Genomic DNA, 23,866 nt, shown 5'->3' on the forward strand with positions numbered 1-23,866 from the left:
GTTCCCTCGGCCAGCAGCACCCTTCCCTCACCTCTCCCCCTGGCGACCCCCTGCCTGTTTTTCACAGGGCACCTGATCAACCTTTCATCACCGGCCCTCTGCTGGGTCAGGTGCCTGCTCTGGGCTGTCCCCTTTCCCCGGATGATACCTGTTAGTTGCCTTGTCTGCGCTCCACGTGAAACTTGAGTTCCACAAGGCCTAGGTGTCAGTCTGAGTCACTGCTGAATGCCCAGTGCCAGGCACAGGGCAGGTACTTAGGACGTGTTGAGTAAATGGATGAAGGTGGTAGCGGAGTTAAAGGAGGAGCCCACAGGCCTTAGTGAGTGAGACCAGAGAAGGGGGGGACTAACCTTACCTACATGGGAGGGTGGGAACAAAAGTTCCAGGCCCTAGGTGCCCCGATCGATGCCTATGTGGCAATGAACCCATTTCACAGATGGGAGAAACTGAGGCACAAAGAGGCACTCCCTCCTCTTCTTCATACTCCCTCTCTACAAGACAAAAACCTGGGCTGCATTCATTCACTGATTCAGAGATTAATTCAACAAACTTATTGAGCAATGACTGCATGCCAGGCAGCCTGTGCCCTCGAAGAGCCTTCGGGCTGGCGGGAAGCCTGACAAAGAAGTGGACCATTAAGACACACACTGGGCACCGCTATGAAGGTGGAAGTGCTCCAGCCCGGAGGAGGGTAGTCAGGGAGGGCTTCCCAGAGGAGGTAGCACCTTGGCTGAAATCTGAAGGAGCAGCAAGAGTCAGCTACATGGAGGGAGGGTATTCTAGGTGGAGGGGGATGGCATGTGGAAAGGCCTGGGGGTGAGAGAGGCAGGTGGAAGGATGTGCAGGTATTTCAGCAAGGTTGGTGTGTAGAGGGGCAAATGGGGACAGTGAGGAATGAGGTGCCTCTGCCCCCTGCCCCCTCAGGGCCTCTTGGACCCCTGGCCAGAGCCAATGTTCAGGCGCTGGCCTGCCTGGTGGCTCTGTGGACCGTGGCAAATCCATCTTGACACTGTCTCCAGTCACATAATGCAGAGTTATTGGACTCGACCAAGAGCAAAGGCATGAGCGTCTGACTTCAGGGAGGTGGGCATATGGGGGAGGGAGCTCTGGGAGCATGGGGCGGGGCATAAGTGAGGGCCCGGGCCGAGCATCTTATGGGGCGTTCACTAGCCAGCGGGGGTGTGAGAGGCACCTGGAAGCCTCTGACCTCTCTCCCTAGACAGCTGCCTGCGAATCTGCTGCGGCCTGAAATCCCACCGTTAGCGCATCACGGACGCACAGAACTTCAGAGGTGCAGGGGCCTTTGAAGATCTTCTAGACCCCAGGTTGCCAGGCCTGGCCGTATAGGTGGGGTCTTTGAAAACTGCCAACCCCCCTGGGAGACTCCGATGGGTAGGGCTGGACCTCGGACCCTGGCCTCCATTCGACAGCAGAGGAAACTGAGGCCCAGAGAGCGGAAGAAACTTGCCCTCAAGATCACACACAGTTAATCAGTGTCTGGCACAGGGTGCAATAAATCAAGGTCAGGGGCTCTGGCCTTTGGGACCCAGTTCTGTCATTGTGTGACCTCGGGCAAGTCGCATGGTCTTCCTCTGCTGCAAGATACGGAAAGTAATCGTATGTACCTTACAGCGTTTCTGCGAGGGTAAAAGGAGATAGAAATATGTGATATAAACAGCACTGAGCATGTGCTTAGCACAGAGGAGGTGTCAAGCCTTGGTGACCTACAATGGAAAAAAATCCCAAACTCTGCAAAAGCTGTGGCATGGCCCACTGCCTTCTTCTCCCCTTCCCGTTCTTTCTCTCTCTCTCTTCCCAGGGTTTGACTGTTGCTGTCTCTGGCCCTGTCCTCGGCTTCAATGTGGTTTCTCCACCTGTCCACACCCTGAGTCCACCTCGTGAGTCGCCCTGGCAATAATCCCTGATGTCATCGCAGCAGCTCTGGGGCTGGCCCAGAGCGGGAGCAGCTGGCAGCTGGATCACGTTTCCAGGTACATCCCCACCCCCACCTTCAACTTGGGGAGGGGAGGAGGAGGGGGGAGAAGGGGGAGAGGAGACGGGGGCCACTGCGGAGAAATAGAGCAGATCACGGAGGCCTGGAGCTGCTGGGAACCGCTTGCGTGGCAGCCGTGGAGGCCTGAAACAGGGCCAGCTCCTGCCCTAGATAAGGCGGCGGTGGCCTACTTGGGCTGGCCCTGGAGGTCCCCCGCGGGCGCCTCTCCCAGGCCGGGTGGGTTGGCTCCTGAAAGTAGGCTAGGGCTGGACTATAATCAGCCCATCCACTGGATACACTCACCAGGGCTCCCAAACCCTGTCATCTGGATGATTACAGCTGGCATTTAGTGAGCACTTACTGTATTTTGACTCCTTTACACGCAATGATGCATTTCACCCTCAGGACAACCCTGGAAGGTACCCTCCCTTTCACAGACAAGAAACTGAGGCACAGAGCCACGAAGGCAAATGGCCAAGACCGACAGCCAGCAAGGGCAGGGCTGGAATCCTACCCAGGTTCCCGGGTTGCCAGGTGGAACGGAGCTCAGACTTAGGGGTGGGGGTGTGGCTGCTGTTTTGCATTTCTGTGGGGATCTTGAAGTTTACACTGGAAAGCTGGCTCCCCAACTTCCTGTGTGGCAGACACATGGCAACTGAGGGAACTGCCCCTTCCGGGACTCGATTTCCCCATCTATAAAAGGGACTGCTAACTGGACCACCCATGGCTATGAGAACCTATGAAACTTCTTAGAAAGTAAAAGGCAAGGTGCAGTATAGTTTGGTGGATGCGTATTTGGACCCCAGGTTTATGTGATACTGTGCCTCAGTTTTCCCATTTATTAAGTGGGGGAGAATACCAGTGCCTGCCTCCCATGGATGTGGTGTACATCCATGAGGTGTAGCTTGCAAAGAGCTCAGCACCGGGCCAGGTATATAGTAAGTGACCCACAAAGCTCAGCTATGATGCTAAAAACCCAAAGTATGCCTTGGGACAAAACATTCGGGACAGAGTGTCATTTCACATCTCTTAGCCTCAGTTTCTTCTGTAAGTTGAGAGCATAATATTAGTACCTACCATACATAGCAGTTTTTTCATCTGTAAAATAGAGGTGATAATAACACCTGTCTCACACAGTTGTGAGAATTAGGTAAAGTACTTTGCTGCGTGTTAGCTACTGATACTATTTTTGTTGTTGTTATTAACAAATTTCTCATGGGGTTGTTCCCAAGATTAAATGAAACGATGCAGATAATGACTTAGTACATTGCCTTGCCCCAAATATGTGCTCAATAAATGATACTGGTTTTCCCAGCCTGGTTCCTCGACAAAAGGACTACAAGTACCAGCATGCTCTGCGCCGCCAGTCAGTGCCCCTCCGCCCGGCGCCGGCGCATAGCATGCCGGGAGTTGCAGTCCTCGCGAGGCAGGTCCCTCCTCATCCCAGCTTGGGGGAGGAGGTTGGAGAGCCGCCCTGCCGGCCTTTGAATTTTGCCGCGAAAAGCGCGCGTGGCAGCCCCCGGCCCCGCCCCCCGCAGGACGCGGCGCCGCGTCACCCTGGTAACCGCCTCTCGGCCGCCGCTGATTGGGCCGGACGGCGGGGGGCGGGCGGGGGACGAGACGCGGCGGCTGCTGCGGGCGCCAGCGCCTGTCAGTCGGGCCGGAGCGGAGCAGCGGGCAGGACGGCCGGGCTGGCGGCTCCGCGGAGAGGCTGCGCACGCCGGCCGGGGGAAGCGGACAGCGGGCCCGCCGCCTGCGGGGCGCGGCGCGCGGCACCCGGGCCTCAGGCTAGGCGAGGCGCCGGCGCGCGTCAGGCGGCGCGAGGCTGCGGCCCCGGGAGCCCCCGCGCGCCGCTCGGGGCTATGGACGCGTGAGAGCCCCGCGCGCGCCGCCCCTGCCGCAGCTCTCGAGCTCGCACACCCGGCGCACTGTCCCCTGGGCCGTCCCCGCGTCCGCCCTGCGCCACTGGGACCAGCTATTTCTCCGCGCCGAGGCCCCCAAGGCTGCACCCGAGCTTCCGCCGCCCGCTGCCGCCGCCGCCGCCGCCGCCGCTCGCCGGCTTCCCCTCCCCCCACACCCGGGGCTTGGAGCGGGAGGAGGAGGGGCCGGTGCGTTCTCGCTGCCGCTCTTTGCAACCTGCCGGGGACGGTGCATGCCCGGCGAGGAGCCGGGGCCGCCGCAGGTGCGTGCAACCCCCAGAGGAGACGCCCCCCCCACCTCCAGGCGAGCCCGGTGTCTGCAAGCCGCGGGCGGGCGGGCGAGCGAGAGGAAGCAACAAAGACAAGCTGCAGCTGGGGCTGGTGAGAGGGGCCACGGCCGCCGGGCTCCCGGCGCGGGCGGAGAGGGCGCCCTGGGAGCGGCGCGGGCCGAGCTGCAGCCGTGATCCGGGCCCCGAGGGGAGGAGCAGCGCCGCCCGCCGGACGCGGCGAGCACAGACCCTGGAGAGGATGCGTCGCCTGAGCGCCCGCGCTGCCCCAGTCCTGGGCAAGGGGGATCCCCGCTGAGCTGAGAAAACCCCCGACTTCGGACGGCGCGGGCTGGCACCCGGATAGCCCTCACCGACGGCGCTTCTTCCCACCCGGAGAGAGGCATTGGCCCCCGAGGGGGGCTTCCTCAGGCAGCCTCTGCTACCCCTGCATGGCTGCGACCCGCCGAGCGGAGCGTCGTGGTCGCTGAGACCTGGTGCCCTTCGACGGCCTGGCTGATCCGGTGAGTTGCACCGGGCGGGGTTCTGGGCTGGAGGTGGGAGCACCCCCTGGCGTCCGGGCAGCTCATATTGGACAAAAAGGGGTCCTAGGCTACTGGTGGTCCTGAAGCCGCGATGCCCCTTGTCTGCCCCTTTCCCCCCACACGCTACTTGTTCGGACTGGCCAGCTGGCCGCAGTGGAGGTTGGGGGCCGGTTTGGGGGATTCCGCGGGGCCCTGGGCGGGGCGGATGCCAGAGAGGAAAGGTCACCCCACCGTAAAGCTAACAGACAAAGGTAGCGGCTCCATCATCCGAAAATTCCCTGCGAACTCTAGCGTCTGGGAGGGGCTGAGGGGGCCCCCAGGATGCGACAGCGTTGAGGGTCTCCCGAACAGCCTCAAAGATCTTAAGGGGATATCGACTGAGAGGGGGATGTAAGGTCCCGGCCACGCGGGTGGCCGCGTTTCAAGATTGTGCCCTCTGGGGCTAGGGTGACCCTTGCAGGGTCCCTCGTCCCAACCGTGTTCCCACAAATAACTCAGGGACCGCAGAATCCCCAGTGGGGCCGCGGCGTGACGTCATTGTCCAGTCTCTGACGTCACCGGGGTTGCCTTGGCGACGCGACTTGCCTTGACCCAAGATAGGAGGGGGCGGGACGCTGGTAAGCAGGGGCGGGGCTGAATGCCTTTGGGTAGTGGAGGAGTGAAGGCTGACTCCCCCCAGCCCCCACTGCAGTCCTTTGACCTAAATCCTCGGTGCCCCATGAAATGGGGGAGGGAGGCAGTGCCAGCTGTCTCTGCTGGCGCCCCTCCCCACAAGGACAGGTGTTCAGAGCTTTGCCCATGTACCCTGGCAGTGCCTGGGGGCTCAGGCCTCCCAGAAAGAGCAACTTTCTGCTTCCAAAAGGGATGCTAAAGAGGAGACCTCTCAACCCCCCCATGTAGTCAGCCAGCAGGCTGAAGGTCCCAGGGTGGCCAGAGAGATGTGCGCCTCCAGCCTTCCAACAGGCTACTTCTGCTCCGGAAAATGTGGGTGCCCCACCTCCAGCCAGGGAAGGGGCAGAGGAGCTGCTGCCTGTTGCCCTTCCAAGTCCAGGGGATCCCCCTGCTGTTCAACCCCACAGGGAGGGGCCGTGGCCAAGCTGAAACTCCTGACTGCCCCTTCTCCTTTTGGTGTTTAAGATGACTTTGACAAGCACAGTGTGATGCACGTTAAGTGAACGGAGGGCAAGTCGGGCCCCTCAGTGCCAAGGTCTGAGTAAAGTGTGTCTCTGCCAGGGGCCGGCTTTGATGGGCGTCAGGGCCCCCCTCCCCCCCCCCCCGCCCCCCAGCACTGGCCCTGTTCCCTGCAGAGGCCCAGAGAACCCCCAGTCGGCATCCTGCTGCTGGCTCTGTGATTCTTCCTCTAAGTCCCTTCCAGAAATTACTGCCAGTGTCGGATGTGGGTGAAACTGCTGTGATCATATTTCTAGGAAAAGGTTCGAAAACTGTGTCATTGCCTCAGTGGCATGGGAGCAGGGACGTGTGTGTTTGGGTCCTTAGGAGACGCCAGGCCCCAGTGTATGCAGCGAGCATTTTTCCTGTTCTCCTACCAGGTGCTCTAGCTAGATTAACAGGTCAATAAATATCAGCGGAGCTGCTTTTGGGGGCTTGGCAGGGAGATGGTATTTCCAGCTGAAATGGTGTCGTTAAACACACAGGCTTCCGAGGACAGAGGAGCAACAGCAGATTGGGGAAGAACTGGGAGAGGTGGGCAGAAGGGCTGTTTGCTCTGCCTCTCGAAGCTTCCCAGTTTAGAAACAAACTCAGAGTGCTCGCCAGAGATTCACAAACACAGGCAGTTGGAGGCCCTCCGTGGAGTATTTACACTTCCTCAGCCAAGGCGGAGGGAAAGGCTGTCAGAATTGGGCGATTCCTTCTGTTCCCTTCCCTCGGCTCCCTGGGCTTGGCAATCAGCGTGCCAGACGACGAGCAGGAGGGAGTGCCAGCTTTCCTGGCGTCTCCCCACGTGCCAGGCATTTTACACGCTCTCAGTTACTCCCTGGAGGGACTCACGTGCTGTGGCCCATTTTATAGATGAGGAAATTGAGGCTCAAATGGAGGACGTGATGGGCTGCAGGTGATCAGTCAGGCAGCTGCCGAGGTTTGACCCTGAATTGCCCTGGCTTCAGAGTCCCTGGGTCTTACCACCCGTTCCCATGGATAGAGGGGAGACCCTACTTGTTGGACCGGGGTCCCTGCAGGAGTCAGGGGCTGTGGGCTATGGAGGAAGTCTGGCCTCACCAAGATGCCTTGTTCACACCAAAACCCACATTTGAACCGTTTCCCATCACCGACAGGACAGAGTAGCAACTTCTGCCCTGGCCTTGTGGTCAGCCTGTTCCCCTCACCCCCTGGACCCGCTTCTGCGGCACTGAGGGAAGGAAGGTGTGGCATGAAACCCACCTGCCAGGAAGGCCCGCCTTAGGCTCCTTGTCATCTGCCGCTCTGGGCTTGCTTGGAGGGGGGTGGCGAGGCTGCGACAGGACAAGGGCAACTTTGGTAGCTGTGCTCCTGGCCCCGCCTGAGGGCTGGGAAGGGCCCTGCAGGAGGGGTGCCATGCCAATCGTGAAAAGGACAAGTAGGGAGGCGCCAGACAGAGGAATGAGGAGTGTTCTGGGCAGTGCCAGTGTCCCCAGAGGGGGCCTGTGATGTCTGTGGGCCCTTGTGCCAGGTTGTGCTATTAGAGGGAAGGGGCGGCTGTGGCGTGGCTGTGTCCTGGAGCCTCAGGTGGATGGGGAAGGTTTTTAAGCTGGGGAGAGGCTCCAGTGAGGGCCCCCTCAACAGGGCCAGCAACCCTGGACAGCCCTTTTCCTCAGGGTGGGGCAAGCCTCTCAGGTCTCAAGGCAGTCTCCTCTCTCAAGGTTGGCACCCCCATCCCCCACCCGAGTAATCCTTCTCACTGGTCTAATTCCTCGTAAGCCCATCCGTCCCCTATCCCTTCTGAGCCTGGAACAGACCCGGCCAGGGCTGGGCTGCTTAACCCCCTTGGTGAGAAACTTGAGGCTCCCCGGGGATGGCAGTGCTCGTGGTTAAGAGCCAGGCTCTGGAGTGGGGGCGGGCCTGGGTCCCACTCCCAGCCCACCCCTTGCAGGCTGTGTGACCTTGGGTGAGTACCTTAGCTTCTCCAAGCCTCAGTTTACTCAGCTGATAATAGCACCCACTGCCTGGGCTCTAGTGAGAATTCAGTGAGGCCCTGGCACAGCCTTCGGCATACAGTAAGCACTCAATAAATGCACATTCTCACGGCTACTGTTAGCCTCATCCTCAGAGCCTTGAATGGCTCTCCCAGTCCCTTGGAGCCAAAGGTGGAAGAACCCAGTTGCAGGGCAGGCGCCGGGATCCTTCCAGCTGCCCCTACCAGGGGCATCTTTGTCCACTGGGGTCCCCACGCACCCGCAGGGCGAGCACACGTGGCTCCCATCTGAGCTCCGGCGGCGGCGGGGCTGGGACTTGGCCAAGGGGCCCCTCCCCGACCTCCCGCCTGCCCCCTCTGCCTCCCCATTCCTCACCAACCGGAGGAAGCGAGCGAAGCGGCTCATATTCATGAACCGTAATTCAATCAGGCGGCGATTCCTCTGGGCTCGGGGCGGGGGTGAGAACGAGGAGGCGCGCACAAAAGGGCCGCTTTATTACCTCCCGCGGGCCGGGAATTGCAGCGCTCCCCCAGCAGCGGCCGGAGCCGCCTTTATTGTGTTAACCCATTTGCGTGTCAAGAGCTATTGTGCGCTTTCTCCGCCTGTGCCGTGCGGGCCGCGGGAGGAGGGCTGCGCCGCCGGCCGGTCACCTCCGCGGGCACCGCCCGCCGCCCTGATTGGTTGCTAAGTGATTTGCATCCAAGGTAATCACTTTTATCTCAGAAGGATGTCGACTATAATTACAAGCTACTGACATCTTTTGAAATCTGCCTAATGACTATTTTAGTCTGCATGGGCTGGGGGTGGGGAGGGGGATTCTGGGAGGGAGTGGAGGCTGGGGAGGGAGATGAATTCCTTCCACCTGGACCACTGATTCCTCAGCTGAGATACCTGAGCGCCTACTGCGTGCCTCAAACAAAAGACGGGGGCCCTGTGATGGGGAGCTTGCGTTCCTCGGGTGGAGTTAGTACCATTTCAGAGATGGGCAAATGGAGGCCCACTCGAGTGGGGCACAGACCAGTGATAACGGTCCTCATGCCTGGATAGAGGTCACCAGTCTGGAACCTTCTAGAGTTTATATCCTAACCCTAAGAAATGCAGGTGCTGATATTACCCTCATTTGGTTAGGGAGGAAACAGAAGGTACCCGGCTGCCCAAGATCACACAGCCAGGGGGTGGCAGAAGTATGAGGTTTGTTGGTGGCCAGAGGTGGGAGGGTTCCCTTGGGCACCCTGCCAGGCACTGTCCTGGTGGCAGAGCTCTAAGGAATCAAACAGCCCGCAGCCAGCACACAGGGTAAGATGCGTATCTGCAGCTAACTCGAATTCTGGACAGGGCTGGTGGGGAGACACCGAGGAGGGAAAAATCGCAGCAGGTCGTGGAGGGCTTCCTGACAGAGAGGAGGTTTTGCTCTGGGCCCCGAGGACTGAGTGGCTCTGCCCAGCATGGAGTGAATGGGGGTGTCACTGTCAAAAGGAATTTGAGAACCCAGGGGCACGACCAGGAAGGGCAGGGGGAGCTTACGGAAGGGCGGAGGTAAAAGGGAGACCAGCTGGGAGGATGTCGGTGGGGGCCTTGAGTGCCGAGCTAAGGCCCCTATGGGGTCCAGAGGACGAGCAAAGCCAGAGAAGGTGTCTGAGCAGGGGGGATGTGATCTGGGTGCCTTAGAGGCCAGCAGGGAGCTTGGGAGTCACAGACCCGGGATCAAACCCCAGCTCCTGCACTTTCACTGGCTGTGTGTCCTAAGACAAGTCGCTTTACCCCTCTGGGCCTCAGTTTCCTCATTTGTTCAAGAGGGTAATAGTTTTCTCAGGGGCTTGTAAGTGGGATGAGTTTGAGTGTGCACAGTGCTTGGGGGAGCTCTGAGGACAGCAAGGAGGGGGTCTTGGCTGGACCCCTCAGAGCTGGGTGGGCTGGGCTCAGGCCCAGGCCCCAGCCAGTCACCCTGGCCCCACAGCAAGCCAGTGTCCCAGCCGTAGCAGCTGTTTGGGGCCCTGGGAGCCCCTGCTATTGTGCAAAGGGCACAGGGGACAAAGGCCTGGGAGGTCAGGGGGTGAAGGCGAGACTGGCTGTGAACAGGCTCCAGGGGATGGGGACTTAATGACGCAGAACTTAATGACCCAGAGTCTGTGGGGAGGGGGGCCTCCCTTGGAGGAGGAGGAGGGAGGTCCAGCTACCAGCTGTCTGCTCCAGGATTCACTGCCAGGACAGGGGTGGCCGCCTCACTGAGTCCAGGCCTGAGCTTGGCATGCACGGGGGGAGGCCGAGGTGGAGGGCCTCTCGGCATGCAGTCCCAGGCCTGAATTTGGGGCTTGGCTCTGCCCCTTGGCATCTGTATGACCTCAGTCTCCTCATCTGTGCTTGGCCACGGGACCACCTTAGAGGGCAGCTGCAAGGCTTGGCAATAACCGCTAGCAAACAGGCAGTAAACAGGAACTGCTATTTTTACTCTTTATTCATCCGTTCATTCAGAGAGATTCACTGCTCCTTGCCAGGCTCCCTGCCAGGTGCTGGGGACACAAAGATGTGTCTTGAGAGGTGATGTGTACCGCGGGAGAGGCCCCAGACACACCGTCACAGTATAGTGGGTTCATCACCACCACAGAGGAATTCACAATGTGCAGGCACTGTGCCAGGAGCAGGGGACACAGCAGTGAACAAGCCGGACATGGGCCCTGCCCTCAGCTGCCTCTATCTCTTAAAGGAAATCAGAGGTGCAAACTCTTAGTTATGGCTGGGTTAGCCGGGGAGGGCTCCCTGGAGGAGGTGGCACTTGTAATTGCTGGTATTTTGGACTTCTTTTTAAACGCTTTTGCCTATTACGAGAATCACGGGCCACTGTTGGTATCTGCTGCGTGCCAGACTTAGCTTCCTACTTTGGCATCCTGTTCTCTCATTTAATCCTTATATCACTGTGTGAAGGGTGTTTTTACCTCTCTTGTGTGAATCAAGAAACTGAGGCTTATGAGGTGAAGCAACAGCCCAGGGCCACGTGGCAGGTCAACAGAATCTCCTTCATTATCTACACAAGCTTTTCCTCCCCTCTGCCTGTGAGGGTACTGGGCGTGGGAGGATCCTTGGGCAGGGGGTGAAGGGAACCTGTTCTGGGCCAGCTGTCTTCTTGATGAGCTGCACGACCTTGAGCAGGTCACACCGCCCCACTCCGACCCCTCCCAGCCCAGACTCAGCCACGTCCTTCGTAAATGTCAAGGATGGCAAATCCATGGCAGGCCTGGCTTGCCTCACACCGCTGTGCCCTTGGCAGACATTGCCAATCAATTGCTGCCCTCTTCCCCTGCTGAGTTTTTCTCCTGACCTTGGGTTCTTTCCAGGGCTCCGGGCAGGCAGCTCCAATCAATCAGCAGGGCCTGTGAGCTGAAACTGGTTGCCTGCCTCGCCTCGATGAGCTCAGGGGTGCCTCTGGCTTGGCTGTGTGTGTGGTTCAAAGGACCAGGGTGCCAGAGCAAGGGCTTTGGGAGAATCTTCTCTGAGCATACAGGTTGTTCTTCGGCCACAAGAGCCTTTTCTGTGTGAGAGTCCCTTACCTTCCTCCGGCTCCCAGAGAGACTCGTGTTCATCCTGCAGGTTCCAAATGCTTACAGTGTGGATGATAATAAGAGTTAGCATTTATTGAGCTCTTCCTGAGAGCTCGGTCTTTCATGGGCACCCTCTCATTCATCATGCCGCGGAGCACCCGCGGCATGCCTCTCAGCACCTCAAGGAAGAACGCGTGGCCCATTTTAGAGGTGAGGCAGCTGAGGCTCAGCGTGGTTAAGCAGAGTAGGGTCACGCACTTGCCGAGTGGCTGAACTGGTGTTCAAACCCAGGTCTCAAAGTTCACAGCCTGGGGCAGTGCTGCGGGTGGCAGGCAGGCAGGGCAGCCTTTCTGGAAAAGGTGCCATTTATTCTGAGGCCTTAAAGGCCGGTGAGTGTCTGACAGGCAGAGATGGGAAGGATGACCTTCCGGGCAGAGGGAACAGCATGAGAGGCAGCCCAGAGGCACCAGCACATGACCAGCATGTGGAGAGAGAGGGGACTGTAGAAGGAGCCATGGCTGGCCTTAGCGTTTGGACTTTGCCCTCCCACAGTCTGGGACTGTGAGCAGAGGAATGGTGAGGTCCTAGGCAGGGGTACTTATTCAACATCCCTGTGAACCCGGGGTGAGGGTGCTTGGGGCTACCTCTGGTGTACAGGAAGCTTTAGCCTAGAACAGTGCCTAGTGCACAGTAGGTGGGCATCCAAGAAGTGTTTGTTGAATGAATCAATGAATGAATGCTCCCCAGGGGCCCAGCTGCACAGAGAGAGGCGAGAGGCCAGCGTCCCTCTCTCCAGGGAAAGTTGAACACCACTGGCAGTGAGGGGCAGGGCAGAGGGCCAGCCAGGTACCTGGGGCAGGAGCTTCCCCCCGGCCCTCCTCCACCCTGCTGCCTGTCCCTAGGACTCCCGCTAGACCTTCCCACTAGGCTGTCTGTGCCTTGCCAGCCACGCCTGGCGGGCAGTGCAGGCCCAGCGCTTGGGGGGATGAAAGATGAAGGTTCGTGACCATTTTTTAACTCAATAAAGGGAGAGACAAGCTGCAGGCTGCAGGCCGGAGATATAATTAGTTCGCAGCAGTGGCGCTTTCTTGATTTAGCTTCTGAGAGAACAAGACAAGGATGTTATACCCAATTAGCAGTAACATCCAGTCGGAGCCTCAATAGGTGAGATAACAAGCTATTTTTATGACTTTTCTTTCCCAGCTTGGAGGGGGCGGGGTGGGGGGGAAGGGGGTATCAGGGCCTTATTTCTTTTCATCAGGGAACAATTATTAGCAATATCAGGATTTCCCAAAGCCAAATGATGCATTTGTTAACCCAAACAAGCAAGCGTCCCAGGGTAGCAGCTGGGTGGCAAGCTAGCATTTTCGAGCCCAGGGGTGGTGGGAGGGGTGTAGGCCCCTCATCCTCATTCTAGAAGCCCTCTGAAAAGACTCCTAAATGCAGAGAGCCCATTGGTTTGGCAGGAGAAGCTCAGGCCCTTGAGCTAGTCATAGTGCCACCTTGATTTCCCTACCTGTTTTCAAAGGGACATAAGGAGGCTGGGCCAGTTTCTCTGGGGATGAGGAAGGAGCCAGTTTTGGCCCTTGGCATCCTTTCCTGGCATCACTGTAGATCGCTTTTGCCAACTAGGCCAGAGGTTCTGGCTCCCCAGCCTTGAACCTGCCTATTGGACCCCCACTGTGGCTCACGCTACCCAACCACCCTCCTGCCTGTCCTGGGTCCCCTCTGGCAGGGGGCCGAGTGGTGATCAGCTCCATTCTCTCCACCCTCATTACCCCCACAGCCGGGGCACCCAGCGCTGGCCAAGTCCCTGCTGGGCAGGCAAGCCCTGCCAAGCCCCACCCCAGCTGCCTGGCTTTGCCCTGACTCCTGGCGAAGGCTGGGGGACGCCCAGAGAGGGAGCTGGCATGGCTGCTGCAACACCCCCTCAGGCCGGGCCCCGAGCCCAGCGCAGGTTCCTGGGCCTCCACCCATCCTGCCGACTCTTGCCCCGCCCTGTCCCACGTCCTAGCTCCCTGTCAGTGTGGAGCCCCACACTCGTGGTTCAGACAACTGACAAATCCAGCCATGCAAAGTGGGAGTTTAATTGCAAACAGTTTTTATGGATCATGGGACCATCTGTGCCACCATATGCAAAAGGGAAAAGAAAAATCCCCCCCCCTTTTTTTTTTTTGCTTTTCTCTCCACCCCCCAAACTAATTCCAAAAGAAATAATTGCCAAGGTTTTTCTGGCAGGAACCAAGCACAGAGCTGGGACCCATCCCAGGGGGCTTCCTGCAGGGTGGGACTGCCACAGCCAGAGGCCAGGTAGGGCAGGGGTGAGAGGACCCCAGGGGGCCCACCCAGAAGGTGGGGCCCGATTGCTGAGAGGATGCTACAGCCTCGGCAAACTGCTGGCAGTTCCTGGACCCCCTGGGTTCTCTAGCAGCTCTGGGCCTTTGCACGTGCCGAGCCGTGGTTCAAGTACCACGCCCCTGCCTTCCCCGGCCACCTGGCTGACGCTGCTTGTATGGGCTCTGGAGCAGGACGTGCATGGAGCGGGCACTGGAGTGTGTGGCCCCGACGACAAGGCACGTGCTCTCCCATTTCTACCCAAGAAATGGAACCCCAGGAGGATGGGGGTTCCCATCCAGGCCTCACAGATGCCCTTCTTCCCAGCAGCACCTGTTGCCCTGGTGCCCAGCCTGGCTCTGCAGATGAGCCCCACCCAAGATTGGAAAGTTCATCGGGGGCCAGCGGTCGGCTCTCAGGGCCTCAGAGGGGCCTTCCCCCAGGGCCCGGGTGGGCTGGTCTCATCGGGGGCCTCTGAGAGAACTCACCTGAGGCAACCTGCCAGGGTTTGAGTCCCACGCTGGTAACTTCAGACCGTCCTTTCTCCCTCTCTCTGCCTCAGTTTCTTCTTCTGTAAAATGGGCACGAGAAGTCAGTGGGATACTGCATGTGAAGAGCTTCTGTGTGTTTGTCATCTCTCTCCTGGCACGAGGCTGAGAGCCTCCTAAGCGTCTGTGTTTGTTCACTGATGCCTTCCCAGGTCCCTGACCAGGATGTTACCTTGTTTACTGAATGAATAAGAGAGGGGATGAATTAGTGCAGGAGGGAGGTATTTGGAGGACTTTCCAGGCAGGGAATGGCAAGGACTCTTGGCTTGTTAGGAATTCAGGGTTTTTGCTCTTTTTCTCATGAGAATCTAGAAACTACCCTGCAACCTAGGGGACCTGCGAACTCCATCCTGCAGGTGAGGAAAACTGAGGCTCAGAGAGATTAAGGGGCTCTGCCCAGGTCATGCAGCTGGAAAGAGGCAGAGCTGGGACTAGACCCCTGCGCTGAGGGTCCCTGCCCTCCGTGTTCTAGGGCAGGAGGGTCAGGCCCAGAGGTGGGAAGGAACTTGGCTGAGGTCGCACAGCGGGAAAACAGCAGCCAGCATCTGTGGGCGTCTTCCTACCCCCATTGCACAGATGGGGAAACTGAGGCTCCCCAGCCTGAGAGCCAGGCCAGCCCACTCCTGCTCTTCTGCCCCTCCCTCTGTCACCCTTGGGTCTGTGCCTGGGGGTTTCCCGTTGGCTTTATAAACCGGCAGTTTGGGACTTGCCGCAGCCAGGCCCCGAGCAGGGGTTCCGTCGCCCAAAGCCTGGCCCTTGGCACGGCCCTGCCATACAGGGCAGACTGGGACTCGGGCACCATCCCCTGGGACCCAGGTGAGCCCAGCCCGGGCACCAGGCAGCCTATTCCCCGCCTGGCAGTGATCACCAGCTCCCGTTGTAATCATTAAAACTATTAGAAGGAAACGTTCGCTTGAAGCAAATGTCAGGCGCCGAGTTGTGCTTTGTAAACGCTCACAATTAATGCCAATCAGGCCCGGAAAAAAGCCGGCCCGGAATCCTGTCTGTTTCGTCTCATTTGTCAGCTGGTGCCGCTCCATGTTGCACATTTTCATACAATTGCTATAAACATAAAAGGGAAACTCCGCAGTGTTCCCGGGCGCCCGGATGGTGTGCGCCGGCTTAATTACTTGGTATTCTGCTGTTCACTTGGCCGCCCTGAGCGGGTGGGAGGGAGAAAGGGGGACTTTGTGTGGCAGGGCAAGGGCTCCTGGGGGTCGGGCTGCTGGCCTGGGCCTTCTGCCCCATCCTCCACAGGCCACGCGGCCCACAGAGCCGAGGACATCTGGGAAAAAGGAAAAAACTGCTGAAAACTGTTTGCAAAATTTTTTAAGTAGAAAAGAGGCGTTCAAAGTCCATCTGACTTGGTTCTGAATCCCGATTGCATCTCAGAATGATTCACTGGGTTTATTGGCCGCCTCCTGCAAGCCAAGTACTGGGCCTCAGTTTCCCCTTCTGTGAATGGGGGTAATAGCTCAGTGGTCAGGATTTCAAGTTTGCTGGGTCCTAGAGACATCATGTGGGCTTTTCTTGTTTGTTTGTTTTCTTTTTTTGCATGGACCCTTTGAGGGCAAGCTGCCCCTTTTATCAACGGGGGGAGTGTGAGGCCTGAGTCCTAAGGGAGGCTGGAAGAGGTGGAGCTGGGAATAGGACCCAGGTCGCTGGGGTGCCAGAGCCCGTGACCCTCCAGTGCCATCCTGCTGTGTGCCCCCAGGGTACCCGTAGGGTTGAAAGGAGATGGTGTAGCTACAAGTCCTTGATGCAGTAGGTGTTTAATAAACAGTAGCTGCCGTTTTCCCAGTGCCTGGAGATGGGCTGGGGGCAGCAGGGGCTCAGACCGACCTTGCTGGCTGGGGAGTGGGCATGGTGTGGTCTAGAGGGGGGTGCCGTCCCCCTTCCCTCCCCGGGGCCTGGGCCCAGCAGGCGTCCAGGGCAGGACTGAGGAGAGAGATGCTGGGAACACGCCTGGCCCAGCTCCACGAGTCTCCTGCCCGCCCAACCCCACAGCCTCCACCCCGGCTCCCGGGTGCTGGGTACTGACTGTGCCCCAGGCTCCGAGTCACCTCCCTGAACCTTCCGACAGCCCAGAAAGTTGGGCATGTTGTTGTCATGGTCCCCTTGTACAGATGAGGAAACAGGTCACAAGTGACCCAAGGTCACACAGTAGGAGGTGGGGAAGCTGGAGCCAGATTTGTACCCAGGTCTGTCACTCTGAAGTCCTTCATTACACACCCTCCCCAGGACCCTTTCGCGATCCCTAGCTCTCCGTGGGCAGGGTCTTCTGAGGCCAGGCTGGCTCGGCAGGGACACACTGGCCTTTGTAGGCCTGGGCCAGGCCGGGCAGCCAGCAGAGTGGGGAGAGGGAGGTGTGGCCTGGCTGGCTGGGGACAAATGCTTAGAGCTGGAATAGAGGCCCCTTTGTGTGACTCTCGGTGGGGGAGGAGGTGCTGCCAGCTGCCACCCCGTGTGACCGGGGAGGCCCAAGCCCTCCACTGAGATTTGCTCGATAACCCCAGGGGACCAGCCAGGGAGCCTGTCATCTTCTCCTCTACCCACTCCTCTCGCTATTTTGGTATCTTCCTCTTATTTCCTGGGGGCCTCTGGCGGCCAGAGAAGCTATAGGCAGCCATTAAGCTGATTTGCTGTGGGCCTACTATGTGCCAGCACTTGGCCGGACACTGTACCCACCCTGCAGGTAAGGGGTGGTAGTCCCTTGGTACAGATGAAGATACTGAGGTTCAGAGAAGACACGTGACTCACCATGTCTGCGCAGCTGGTCATGGGGTGGGAATTCAGGCGACCCCAAAGCCTTTTCTCTCCGTGGAGTTGTGCCAGGCCCCAGGGGCCCAGGGTTGCAACTCAAGGTGCTTGCTCCACAGGGCAGGCCGGGGGAGAGCAGAGAGAGGTACTGGGGACTGGACTTCCAGGTCTGCTCTGCCACCAAAGCCCTGGGGGGAAGCCCCGCAGGAAGGCCACTGGTGGTCTCCATCCCTGGTGGGCACTGAGTGTGCATCCTGGCCCTCCATCCCGGCCAGGCTCCGGGCCGGAGGCTGCAGCCTTGGTGAAGACCACGCACAGGACCCTGCCCTTCTCTGAGCCTCAGTCCCCTTAGCCGAGAACTGGAAATGAAGTAGAACCCGCAGGGGCACCGGGGGGTGGCGCGGTGCCAGGACTCAGTGGTGCTGAGCCCAGTGTCCGCACAAACGTGGGCTGGGGGTTCCCAGCATTCATTCCCCCTCCTGGGAGAGGTGAAAGGACAAGCTGAGGCTGTAGGTGGGTGGCGGGGATGTTGGGTGACTCCCAGGAGCATACCCACTCGTCTCATTGGGTCCCTGCCGCAGCCCCATTTTACAGGTAAGCAGTCTGAGGATCAGATAGCTAAAGCAACTTGTCCAGGGTCTCACGGTCCCAAAGAAACCAGGAATACAGGGAAGGGGCTTCCGGGGAGGCCCTGCCCTCCGTCTCTCGGCCTAGTGGGTAGCTGTCCACTGCAGACACGAAGTCCCCTCTGTGAGCCCAGCCCTGTGGAGGCCCAGAACCACACACAGGAAGCCCCCAAAGGCCACTTGGCTTCCCACGGTGTATTCTAGCAACCCGGGGTGAGCTTGCATCTGCCAGGCCGTTCCTTCCTCCGCGCCTTTGCTCAACCTGGGGCTTCCGCCAGGTGTACCTTCCCCGGCCCCTTCCCAGGCACACGCGTGCCTTCTCTGCTGCGCTCAGGGTCTTGCCCCCTGCTCACCTCCGGAGCTCCGCCCACGCCCCTTCCCCTCTCTCCCAGCGCTTGGGGCACGGTGTGGCGCATGGTAGGCACTCAGTGAAGTCCGAGTAAGAGCTGCAGGCTCAGCCCTCAAAGACCTGGTCCCCACCTGGCAGGTGAAACAGATGCACACAGGTCAGTGACCAGGCTGCACGTGCAAGGATGGGGTCACGTGCAAGACATCGCAGAGCAGGGCGCTCCCGCCGCGGCTCAGACGCTCACCAAGCCCCTACTGTGCTCCCGAAAACCTCGTCTCCTCTGAACCCTGCCAAGGCCAGGCAGCAGGTTACAGAGGAGAAAAGAGGCTCAGAAAGCCACATACTGGCCGAGGTCACATGGCTGCCCAGGGCGCCTCGAACCACCTGACTCCAAAGCCCACACCCTTCTCCAGGGTGGGGAACTCAGGTGCCCACGGGGGCCGAGCAGGTAACGCGAAGAGCAAAGCAGCTGCCAGTTGGCCTTGGGGACGTGGGCTCAGAGGTTCCACAGCTGTCAGGTTTGGGTTTTTTTTTACCCCCCACAAGAGAGAGCAGACAATAAGAATTTTAGGCAGAATTCTAGTTTGTTTTTTCCCTTTGAACATTGGTGACCCTGTCACAGATTTTTTTTTTTTTTTTAAACACAGCAAACAGGGCAAAGAAAAGATGTTTGTGGGCAGGATTTGTACTCTGCAGTGATGTGGTGTCGTCTGAGTGAGGGGAATGTTGGGGGGCCCAGCGCGCCTCGCCCATCCCCAGCCAGCAAGAGCCCTCAGAGCCCACTGGCATCTCCCTGAACCCCTCAAGACACCCCCAGCCGCCGTCTTCACCACCAGAGGCAGGAGGCAGGGCCCAGGCCCCACGAGGGCACCACCCAAATAGCTATAATCAGCAGCCTCGCCAAGACTTCAAACTCACCCAATTATCCTGCGAGGGAAAAAAAACACAAAATGAAAACAAATTAACATGTTTGCATAGAAGCTGCTGCAGCAACACACACAGACGCGCGCACGCACATGCTGGCGCGTGCCCCGGCAAGCCTGGGAGACGCCGCTGCCACCCCCGTCCCCAGGCCTGGCACCCCCCTGGAGCAAAATGCGGGAGCAGGCCCAGTGGCCGGAGTGTCCCCAAACCTGACCGGCACTGCCTCAGTCCACCGGCTTTCAGTTTTTCTTTTCTTTTTTTTTCAATTTAATAAATACATAAATTCACTGTATGCCACAATTCCACCTCACCGGTCTATGGGGTAGGTACGTTATCAGCCCCCTTTCTACAGATGGGGAAGCTGAAGCTCAGAGAGGTTAGTTCACCTGCCCAAGGCTGCACAGCTGGCACACGGAGGAGCTGGCCGGGGCTCGAACCCAGACGGGACAGCTCCAAAGTCTGTGCTGTAACCACCACGCCTTCTCCGTGGCTCCTTCTTGTCTGTGGATGATGTGCAAGGCCTCAGCTGGCCTTTGAGGCCTCAGCTGGCCCCTCCAGCCTGCACCCATTCTTCCCTCACCCACAGCACCCAGCCGGCCCACCCCTGCCCTGAACACCAGCGCTCCTCATGCCGCGGGGCTGTGGGTAGTCACGATCGGGGAGCCAGATGGATGTAGTTCAAATGCCTGCTCCACCGGTCCCTTACCAGCTGGCTTTGGGCAAGGGGCTTCCTCTCTCTGCACCTCAGTTTCCCCTTCTGCAAGATTGACATAATAGCCCCTACCCCAGAGAGGTTGGGAGGATTCAGTGGGCAAGTGACAGGCTGCAGAGTGCTGCCTCGGGCCTCTGCCACACCGTCCAGCTAGCTCCACGAGGCCTGGCCTGTCAGACTCACTGAGGCCCCGAGTGGTGCACTCCCATGTTCCCTTTTCCAGAAAGCTGCCTGTCCTGGGACGGACCCCTCCTCTCTGGGCTCCCTAAAGCTCCCTCTGACCCGGGGTTGGGCTTGCCGGGCACGTGTCTAGTCGTCTCTGCTGTGTCTGGTTCCTCTCTGGGTCCCCGCAGCCCGGCCCTCTGCAGGTGCTCGGGCAGGGTTTGGTGGGTGCACCTGTTGCAGCCATCCCCTCCCCCCACTAAGCCAGGCGCGTCTGCGGCTTGTCCTTGGGAGTCAGAGGATCAACTGTCGGAAGGAGGTGGCGTTCAGGTCCTGGAGCTCAAGGACCACCAGCCTCCTCCCCTTGCTGCTGCGTGACCGAGGACAAACCCTTATACCTGAGCCTCACGCTGGCTGTCACGTGAGGGTGGTGAGAGCCGAGGGCGGGCAGTTCAGAAGCGCCACGCTCGATATATACATCATCCAGCTTAGTTCGCTCTCTGGCTGGTGGGGAAGGCATGGTTTCTAATTCCATTTTTCAGATGGAGAAACTGAGGCCCTCAAGGGACTCGGTGACTTGCTCAAGGCAGCCCCGCTAGCGAGCGGCAGAGCGGGGGTGCAAACTGAGTTCTGGGTTTGTGCTTTAGCTGCGGTGCCGTTTTGCCCTGTCGGGGCCAGGGTGGGTCTGGAGATTGAGGACCGGCAGGACGCCATTGCGGTGGTGGTGGTGGTGGTGGCAGGAGTAACTTCCCCGGCCACAGGGTGGCCCCGTTGACATCCGCTTCTTGGTCTGTAGTGATGCCAACCCCTCAGGGCCAGAGCCGCGGTGGTGACCCAGTTCCCACCCCAGGAACAGTCCTGTGGGACGTCGGGTGCCCACTTGGAATCCCAGTGCTCCCTCGGCACGGCCATGCCATGGGCTTTAGAGTCCCGTAGAGCCCACCAGGTGGCCTTGGACAAGTCCTTTTCCTCCCTGAGCCGCTGCTCCCCTGGGGGAATGGGAGGCGTGGAGATACCTCAAGGGGTGGATTCAGGCTCCCCGTGAGCTGCAGCGCGGCGCCCAGCACGCAGTGGCTGCCTCCTCCAGCCCCCTGCCCAGACCTCCTCCAGAAGCTTCCCAGGCCTTGAGCCTCCACCACGGAGGCTGGGGGTGGGGCTTGCATTGCCCACTGGGACCAGGGTGTGCAGAGGGATTTGTCAGTTGAGGTGATAAACTGCAGTGAAACGAAGTGGGGAGAGACCCCAAGGGCCAGGGCAGGTGACCAGAGAGGAGAGAACTGTGAGCCCTGGGCCACGCAAGGTGCGGTGGGAAATAAAGTCCCCAACCCATCCCTCTGTGCAACTGGAATTTATTGAACATCTACTATGTGCCTGGCTTTGGCGTAGGGGGAGACTAGAGAGGTGTCTGTGAGGCCCGGGGCCCAACCTCCTCTCCGCTGTGCACCTTGTGCAGGCCACACGGTCACTCTGGAACCAGCCGCCTCGCACAGGGCTGTGGAGTAGGTCACAGTAAGACATTTGTTACTTGGTGGTTAGGAGCCCAGGTCTAGAGTGTACGGTCCTGCCCTACCCACCTTTCTGGGGTTCTGAATGCAGAAGCTGGGGGCCGCGTGGGGGCAAGAAGTAGGGAGAAGGTTCTCATTCAAGAATGAAAGTCTTATTCATCTTTTAGTATTTGGAAATGACAAGTCTGATGAGGGAAATCAAATTCACGCCACCATCTAACTGCCCAGAGCGAGGCACTTGGTCTCTTATTGGGGACATCCTGCCCAGGTGTTGGGCCTTCAGGGAGCATCTGGTCTCACCCGGCATAAATGACCTCCCTGCCGGAGCAGGGCTCGGTGAGTGGGTGCGTGGGCACAGTCCGGCCCAGAGCCCGGCCCCCAGGAAGGGCCCGCTCCGCGCTGGGCCTGGCCGGGGCTCCTGGAGCCACCTGCCCGCCTGCCCTGCAGCCCATTGTCTGGCATGCGGGGCGCGGAGCAGCCGTTGTTCTGCACACATCTGATCCCGTCTTTTCCACATCAGATCATTTGTAACCGTCACCAGGCAATCGGGCCCGTCGCTGATTCAATCTCGGCTTTGTGCTGTCACAGCCGTTTTTCTGCGCCGGGCTGATTTTGAAAGGAGGCCCATCTTCTGGGCCCGCTTTCCAGAAGTGGGGGGAGGGGGCTGGGGGGGCTGTGTGTGTGTGTGTGTGTGTGTGTGTGGGGGTGTGTGTATGCACACACGTCCCCCACACGTCCCCCACACGCATGCTTGCACACATTCCACTGCTGCCTCTCACCACGGAGAGCAGAATTTGGAATGAGGCAGGCGGACAAGGGCCCCAGGCCCACCACCCCCATCCCCTACCACCTGCCCACCCGGAGCACCTACTTTGTGCCCCGGCATGCAAATATGGCAGAGGCTGCGCCTGTAAGCCATTCGTCAGCAAGGTCATTTCAGAGTGGTAATGACAGTGAAGGCACAGCGATGACGATGGGACACTGATCAGGGCAGAGGGTGCCAACTTGACTGGGCAGTCAAAGAGGGCCTCTTGGAGGAGGTGATGTTTGAGCTGAGGCATGAATGTGATGGAGCTGGCACAGAGAGTGCCACCATGGGGGGCATGTTGGGGACAGCGTAGCAGTGCCCTGCCCACAGGTGGTGTCGGACACTCGCAGTGAGGCAAGTCTGACCTGAAATGTCCTAATTGGTGTAAATGCCACAGTGGGTTTCCAAGACTTAGTGTGAAAATAACATAAAATTTCTCAGAAATTTTTGAATATTACATATTGAAGGGATAATATTTTGGATCTATTGGATTAAATAAAATACATTATTAAAACTCAATTTCCTCTGTGGCTGCTGGAAAATTTACAATTACATACGGGGCTCACATGATTCCATATTTCTATTGGACAGCGCTGGTATAGAATATTTAGGTAGAGACACAACTGTAAGTGCAAAGGGCCTGGGGTTGGCCTGTTAGAGGAACAGAAAGAAAGCCAGTGTGGCTGAGCAGGGCTGGCAAGGGGACAGGGACAGCACAGGTAGGGAGTGAGAAAGGGGTTTGTGCAGGTCCTCCAAGGATGTTGCTAGAAATGCCATGGAGGCCAGGAGAGGAGTTTTGAGTGGGGAGAGTGGCGTGGGCTGGAGGATGGCACGGGGGCGGGGAAGCCATGGGCGCACGGACAGAGCAGGGGTCTGTTGCAGAAGAGTCATCGCCAGGACCTGCTTCGGCTAGACGGGATCTGGCTCCCCAGAAGGCTCGCTGCTTCCTGTGGCTCCTGGGTTTCAAAGCCTCTGGGGCTTCCTGTCCCCTCCCACCCACCGCCTCCTCTCCAGCAGCTGTTCCCTGTCATGTCGGTGCATTTACAATGAGCACCAGCCTCCTGTCTCCAGGTGGTCAGAGGGTGAAATCCCTCTTGAAAAGTTCTTTTCCCTTTTGAGGAAGCCGAAAGTGATGCATGTTCATTGTAGAAAAATTAGGAATACAGAAAAGCACAAAGAAGGAAAATACAGCTGCCCAGAGTTAAGCACAGTCACTTGGCGAGGCGGCGTGGCAGAGCCCTGGGTTGAACCCAGGCAGTCTGGCCGAGCACTTTCTAAATCACGGTGCGCTGTGGCCCGATGACACGGAATGCACCCCCGACCGTAAGAGGGGTTAGGGACACCACCGCCCGCACCCCAGCTCACAGCGAAGGTTGAAAGCTGGAGACTGGCCCACACGTGAGTGATGAGTTTGACTCTCAGAGGTTTTAGAAAAAAACAAATCAGGAGAGCTCATGAGCTCCGGGATGTGGAATTGCTGGGCCAAGTGTTGGCGCTGTCGTGGGCCAGGGTGTCCTGTCCTGTATCCTAGCTCTGGCCCTGAGGGGTCCACTCTATTCTGCCCCAGTCTGACCCTCTAGAAGCATCGGCTGGTCTTGGCATCAGGCTAAAAGTTCAGAGCATTTTTATCCACTCTCCTCCCCAACCTTCCAAACGCTCCTGGACTGTTCTTGCCCAGGGGCCCAGTCTTCTTCCTCATCTCCCCCCTGGTCTGAATCCTCAAGCCCCACCTGGCCCCGGCCCATCTC

At 58.8% G+C, this 23,866-nt stretch overlaps 2 protein-coding genes across 4 annotated transcripts in view; both read left to right on the forward strand.

Moving 5' to 3' along the window:
• MVK (mevalonate kinase) overlaps positions 1–3,043 on the forward strand; it is a 101,716-nt gene extending 98,673 nt beyond the window's left edge. The window contains exons 11-12 of one of the 3 annotated variants that reach the window (XR_011236555.1): positions 1,820–1,991; positions 2,399–3,043. Coding sequence is in view for 1 of the 3 variants with exons in the window: in XM_069497593.1 (XP_069353694.1) it covers positions 1,820–1,902 (83 nt within the window). In the remaining 2 variants the exon portion in view is untranslated. Of the gene's footprint in view, positions 1–1,819; positions 2,197–2,398 lie in introns of those variants that run through there. The other 2 variants (XR_011236556.1, XM_069497593.1) reach the window with 2 other exon arrangements.
• Positions 3,044–3,612: 569 nt separating this feature from the next.
• The window catches only part of FAM222A (family with sequence similarity 222 member A), a 54,414-nt gene continuing 34,160 nt past the window's right edge, over positions 3,613–23,866 (forward strand). Inside the window, exon 1 of the mRNA XM_069496976.1 lies at positions 3,613–4,702. The gene's annotated coding sequence lies outside the window, so the exon portion shown is untranslated. The remainder of the gene's footprint in view (positions 4,703–23,866) is intronic.

This window comes from Eulemur rufifrons, chromosome 21 (assembly GCF_041146395.1).
Source record: "Eulemur rufifrons isolate Redbay chromosome 21, OSU_ERuf_1, whole genome shotgun sequence".
NCBI lineage: Eukaryota > Metazoa > Chordata > Mammalia > Primates > Lemuridae > Eulemur > Eulemur rufifrons.